Consider the following 6,854-nt stretch of genomic DNA (forward strand, 5'->3'; position numbering starts at 1 on the left):
GCGCTTATGCCACTAAGCCATTTCCCCGACCCCAACAGCCATGGCTCTAAATTGGACAGACAGGGAAACTGAGGCTCAGTCAGTGGAGAGGAGACAAGACACAGCAATTTTGAGGCAGAGCACCAGGTCATCCCCTCCTTTCAATGTCTGTGGGAGAGCAGAGTGAGATGGGGGTCGGAGGCTGGGAGTGGCCCCTTTAAATCCTAAGCTCCACCTTTGCTTGAAAGGGTCTGTGGGGAGTATAAAAGGGGGGGGGGAGTGCAGCGCGTGTCTGCTTAACAAAACGCCCGCCCGCTGCTCCTGCCTGCTGGCCCCCGCTGGCCCCCAGCCCCTTCCTGGCCAGCCATAGCCCACCTGTCAGGGATCCATGGATCTGCCACCCTTTGACTTGTGGAGGGACTACCTCAACCTCAGCAAGGTGGTGCTGGCGCTGGTCAAGAGCAGAAACCAAAGGCTGGAAGTCGAGGAGACAGAGGAGACCAAGGAGCCCACCCGTGAGCCTTTACCGGGACAGCGCAGTCCGGAGCCGGGGGCCACCCTGTGCAATTTCTGCAAGCACAATGGAGAGTCCCGTCATGTGTACGCCTCACACCAGCTGAAGACGCCGGAAGGCGTGGTGCTGTGTCCCATCCTGAGGCACTATGTGTGTCCCCTGTGCGGGGCCACCGGTGGCCAGGCCCACACACTCAAGTACTGCCCACTCAACGGCAACCAGTACTCCCTGTACCGCCGCAGCGGACGCAACTCAGCTGGCCGTAAGGTCAAGCACTGAGGACTGTTGGTGCCAACCACTTGCACTCCTAGTCCTCCTGGTTCAGGCCCACCTAAGTCCCTCAACCCTCCTCTCTACTCCTTCAGCCCTTTGGGACTCCTGGCCCTCAGCACTCCAACCCTGCTGGATCCTGAAACACTAGAGGCTGCTGGCAGCCGAGCTGGCCCGTCTCAGGATCCTCATGGTGCAGCATGGCATCCTCTAGGCTACCCAGTTTATGGAGCCTCACTTCTGGGAGCTGTGGGTGACCCTGGTCCTGCCCTATGACTTCTCAGCCTGGGACCCCACTCTCCAGGCAACTTGGGCTGCTTGGCCTTGCCAGACACCAGAGTGCTTTGCCAGGCTGCTCTGAGAACTGAGATATGAACACACCTGGCTCCTGAGCATTTGAAAATGGGCTCCCAGTTTGAGACCATCTGCTTCCGCCTTCTTCAGCACCTGCAGATCCATGGTTTCTGCACAGACCATCTTGTCCCTCCAGCCTGCCAGAAGCACCCTCTCCATTAGGAGCTGGGAGCAGACAGGACCCCCAGGGGGGCCAAGGTATCCTCAAAAGAGCACCTGAAAGCACAGGGGCCGGCTCACTTGCTTGGGTGAGCAGACGCCTTTCATCTTCCCTAGCTGTTCTTCGCATTTCATCCTATCTGTCCCAGCCCCAGGCCCACCCATGGGTCCTTCTCCCACCCAAAATTATGACAGTTGGCTGTGTTTTTATCTTCCAAGAGTTAAATCAACAGAGCCCCTCCAGGAAAAGGGTTTAAGTACCCCGCGGGGGTATGGCGATTGCCTAGATTTGATTTGATTTATTTTATTTTTTTCATGGCAAAGACAAGAAGAGCCCCAGTCAGATTTTAAGTTGGTTGGTTTGGGGCTCAGCCTACAGGGCCTGTATGTTGATTTCTGGTGAATAAAGAGTGCTCTTGAGTTATCTTTATAAATTGCTGAGTTTGTTTCTGTCCTGGAACCTGGCCCTGGCTTTGGAGGCTGAGGGGAGGCATTGGGGAGCTGCACGGAGCCCAAATTCCTGAAAACAGGAGGGAAAACTAGAAGGGGTCCATGGTTCCTCCACACACCTGTCCGGTATGTCCTCCAGCAAAAGTCAGCTGTGGCCTGGTCCCAGGTTCCTTCCCAGCCTCTCCCAGGGCCCCAGATTCCCCACTTCCTGTGCTGTCCAGACTTCCTGTCCTGCTGTGAGACCTAGGATTCTAGACCCCATGAGAGAGCTGTTGACAACTACAGTCCCTCCCAGGGATACACACATATACAACATGTTGTGAGAGCTGAGTTTCTTTTATTCCATAGTTCAACAAATATTTGAATAGTTGTCTGTTTGACATTCATTCGTTCATTCATTTATATTTATTTATTTTGGTACCAGGGATCGAACTCAGGACCTTGCACTTGCCAGGCAGGCACTTATGCTGCTGGGCTATATCCCTGGCCTTTATTTATTTATTTTTGCAGTACTGAGAATTGAATCAATCTAGGGCCCCAGCTATTTTTTTACTTTTTATTTTGATACCGGGTGCTGCTAACTTGCCCACGCTAGACTCAAATTTACAGTTCTCCTGACTCAGCCTTCCAGAGTTCACACCTGGGATTGCAGGTGTGAACCATCACACCTGGCTTTGTTCCACAAATAGTTATTGACCACCCACTCTGTGCCCCTGATGGGAAGGCCATTTATTCAGAGTGGTCAGACTGGAGTGACATCTGAGTCCAAATGGAATCTAGAGATCAGAGACTTTTCCCGGGACAGCCAGCAAGTTCAGAGGCCCGACAGTGGCACTCACGATCTGGTGTGTGTTCACAAGAATATGCAGTAAAGCTACTGAGTAGGAGATAAGATCAGAGAGTCGGATGTGGGCAGAGCTCAGGAAGCTGCAGGCCCTGGTGAAAGCCTGACCTTATTATATGTCCTCACCCCTGAAGCCCCCTGGACTCTTCCTCAAAACAGGAGTTAATTAGGGGACCAAAGACCCTCAGCAAAGGATCTTGGTTCACAAGGTCCCTTTCCAAAATAAAGCTCTGCCCACAACAAAGACTTGAAAACCAAACCACAGGACAAGAAAAACAGCCAGGCATTGTGGCCCGTGCCTATAATTCCAGCACTTGGGAGGCTGAAGCAAGAGGATCACAGAGTTCCAGGCCAGCTTGGACTACATAGGGAGTTCAAGGTCAGCCTAAACCACCTAGGGAGACCATGCTTCAGAAAAACAAAGAAAGGGCTGACAAGATAGCTCGGCAGATAAAGCTGCCTGCTTAGGCAAGTCCGGGGACTGGGTTCCATCCTCGGCACCATATGGCGTACAGGACCTGCCCCACCAAGATGGCTTTGTAATCCCAGTGCTAGGAAGGCTGAAAACTGGAGGATCACTGAGCTGCATAGTAAGACCCTATGCCAAATACATTAAAAAAGACGAAGAGGAAAAGGAAGACGAAGACGAAAGAAAGATTAAAAATTTTTTTAAAGCCCCTGCAGGGCTCTGGGGAGATGGCTCAGTAGAATAAGCACTTCCCTGGCAAGCACAAGGGCCTGAGTTCAATCCCCAGTTCCGTGAAAAAAAAAAAAGCCCCTGTAGGGCTGGGGAGACAGCTCGGTGGTCTAAGTGCCTGCCTGGCAAACACAAGGACCCAAGTTTGATACCTGGTACTGCATGCCATGCTGGCCCCCAAAATTGGGCATGGTGGCACACAATTGTAATCCCAGCACTGGGGAGGCTGAGACAGGGAGGATCACTATGAGTCTGAGCTGCATAGCAAGACCTTACACCAAATAAATAAATAAATAAAAAGCCTTTGCAATCTAAAGCCGTGGATATGGTGTTGGATCAGCCATACCCAAGAGCACCCACAAGGGTCATGCTACCCCCAAAAGTGTACCCCTCTTCTTTGTGTGGAACCAGGGATTGAACTCAGGTCCTTGCGCTTGGCTGGCAACAGCTTATTCTACTGAGCCATCTCCCCGCCCCCAAACTCATGATGGAGTTTAACAGAGATATTAGGGCAGGGTAAGGTGGTGAACACCTGTGCTCCCAGTACTTGGAAGGCTGAGACAGGAGGATCACTGAAAGTTTGAGGCCAGGCCAGGCTACACAGTGAGTTGAAGAGTAACTTGAACTACATAGAAAGACCCTGTCTCAAAAACAATCCCTTCTCCAGAAGACTAATCTCTGTCAAACTTTGAGCAGCAGTCACGGAAAAATAGGGGAGGTAGCCTCAGGACTCAAGACAACTACTTATTAGTACTCAGGAGAATACAGGGCTGGGAGGAGTACCTTAGACCTCCAACAGTGAGAGGATGCTGTGCCCTTGGGGCTGTGGGGGGCACAAAGTACAGGAGCACAGCCAAGGTGCAGGGTCCCAAAGCTGCTGGGCTCCCAGGTGGGTTAGGGCTCAGAAGTAAGGGCTGGAGATGGACAAATCACCACATCAAGTTTTACTTCTTGTTTTTAATAAACAGTGGTTTTATTCAATGGATAATCAAGTGGTAGGGTGACAGATGAGGGACCAAGACCCTGACCTTTCACCCTGAAGCAATTTACCTGCAGAGCTATAAGAACTGCCAAAATCTCCCTACCCCCAGCTGAGACCCCTGGGAAGCTGGAAGGGCCTGGGGACCTTTCCCAAATGCCCCATGACCTGTTCCCTAGCCCTGTCCTAACAAGCTACCACAAATTAAGTAGTTCTGGGAGGCTGAGGCAAGAAGATTGCAAGTTGGAGCCATGCCAGCAAATTAGTAAGACTCTGCTGAAAGGAAGGGAGGACAGGACAGGACAGGACAGGGCTGAGGCCCTAGATTCAATCCCAGATATAGAATCCTTTGCCTGCTTTCTGCTAGCCCTGGGCCTTTTTGTGCTGCTGGCTGCACCATACCTTCTCTGCCTCCTTCTTTACCCACAGGTGGCTTCTCTGTGTGACTCTGTCCTCTTCTTACAAAAACACCAGTCATGAGGGGTCACTGGCCCACCCTACCCCCGCATGCCCTCATCTCCCCATCTCCAACGATCCTATCTACCAATAAAGTCCTTCTAAAATTGTGAAGGACTGGGGCTGGGACTTTAACATCTTGGTGTTTGGTGTTTGTTTGTTTGTTTGTTTGTTTGTTTATAGAGACACAAACAATAGTCATGCTGGGCACAGTGGTGCACCACTGTTATCGAGCTACTCACAAGGCTAAGGCAGGAGGATCTCAAGTTTGAGGCCAGCCTGGGCAACACAGTGAGACCCCTCTCAAAAACCAAGTCTCACATGCTAGCTAGCACTTTGGGAGGCTGAGGCAGCAGGATCACAAGTTCCAGCCCCATCTGGGCAACTCTGTGTGACTTAGAAAGAAACTGTCTCAAAATAAAAAGCAGGGGGGCCAGGGAGATAGCTCAGTAGAATAAGTGTTTGCCTGGCAAGCGCAAGGGGCTGAGTTCAATCCCCAGTTCTGCAAAAGAAAAAAGATCTCTTCAAATCTCTTCTGAGCCCCTGCCCTTGCCCTTGTCTGGTTTCTCCCCTCCCCATCCTCAACGCCCTCCTAGCCCTTCTCCAGAAGAGGTGAACACTACTCCTCTGTGGTTTTGTTACCTCTCACTTTTCTTTTGTTTTGTTGGGTCTGGGATTGAACCTAGGGGTGCTCTACCATTGAGCTCCACCTTCAGCCCTTTTTATTGTTATTTTTTGTGTGTGTTTAGAGTTATTTTTTTCCATAATTTTATTGAGAAACAAATAGCAATGAGACAGTTTCAAACCAAATTGGTAGGACAGTTTCAGTTAACACATTGCATACATTCTTCCTAGTGGTTATGTGTTGTACAAGACGTGGACATGATATCCTATTTACAAACACTATTAGAACAAATCCCTCTATTCATTAAGAGAATGTACTTTTATTATATTTAGAGACAGGGTCTCTTTAAGTCATTAAGTTGCTTAGGCTGGCCTTGAATTTGAGATCCTCCTGTAGCAGCTTCTCAGAGGGCTGGGATGGCCGGCCTGTGCAACCACACCCAGCCTCATTTTCCTTGAATTTGAAGGAAATTCAAATTTCCCCTGGGTCAACACACAGTCCTGGTCTTTCTCACTACACCAAGGAAGAGATCTGGGTTGGTGAGATGGCTCAGTGGTCTAAGGCACCTACTTGGAACAAGCTTGGCAAAGCACAGGGACCACGGTTCAATCCCCCAGCACCACATGCCAGCCACAAATAAATAAATTTTTTAAAAAAAGGAAGAGATCTGTTCTTCGTTGGTCTGTGTTGATGCCCTGTCCTCCCCTCTCCATTGGAATATCCCAGCCTCAGACTCCACAAGACTTTTCCATCTATACCTTCTGCCTTAGTGACCCTTCCTAGCCCTACAAAATTGAGTGTCACCTATTCAAAAATCCAACATTTCTGTCTCAAGACTAGCTATCTGTCCTAAAGTCAACTCAGATATCCAACATTCCTACTTGTTTAACTAACAAGTGTGACCCAAGTTTGGTCTCAAGACTCGCTATCTGTCCTAAAGTCAACTCAGATATCCAACATTCCTACTTGTTTAACTAACAAGTGTGACCCAAGTTTGGTCTCAAGACTCGCTATCTGTCCTAAAGTCAACTCAGATATCCAACATTCCTACTTGTTTAACTAACAAGTGTGACCCAAGTTTGGTCTCAAGACTCGCTATCTGTCCTAAAGTCAACTCAGATATCCAACATTCCTACTTGTTTAACTAACAAGTGTGACCCAAGTTTGGGTAAACTTTTTTGTTGTTGTTGTTTTGGCTTGTGTAGAAGTTCAGATGAGATATAACCTGCAGGAGTCATTAACCTGTAGTGATAGTTAGGAGATGGTCAACTTGAAAAGTGAGCTATCTACCAAATTTTGCAGGTAACATAAGGCATGAGAAGTCAAAGCTGTTGCTGGAGTTGCTGGCTTGGAGAGATGAAGACAGCATTCATTGAGTTAGGGAATATGGGGTTATAGAATAAGGAATATTTGTGTGTGTGTGTGTGTGTGTGTGTGTGTGTTTTGCTCCTTGAATGCCTTCAGGGCACTTTTGCATGGCTGGAGTGTTGTGGGGATCGAACTACAGCAAACTGAGGCTGCCAGCAT

General features: G+C 49.3%; 1 protein-coding gene across 1 annotated transcript; it reads left to right on the forward strand.

Annotated features, from left to right (window-relative positions):
• The first annotated feature begins 367 nt into the window (after positions 1-367).
• Nanos2 (nanos C2HC-type zinc finger 2) lies at positions 368-772 on the forward strand. The gene has a single exon (XM_004644399.1). The coding sequence runs from the start codon at positions 368-370 to the stop codon at positions 770-772; it is 405 nt and encodes a 134-aa protein (XP_004644456.1).
• The last annotated feature ends 6,082 nt before the right edge of the window (positions 773-6,854 follow it).

The sequence above is a fragment of the Octodon degus genome, unplaced genomic scaffold, assembly GCF_000260255.1.
Source record: "Octodon degus isolate 3935 unplaced genomic scaffold, OctDeg1.0 scaffold00197, whole genome shotgun sequence".
Classification (NCBI taxonomy): domain Eukaryota; kingdom Metazoa; phylum Chordata; class Mammalia; order Rodentia; family Octodontidae; genus Octodon; species Octodon degus.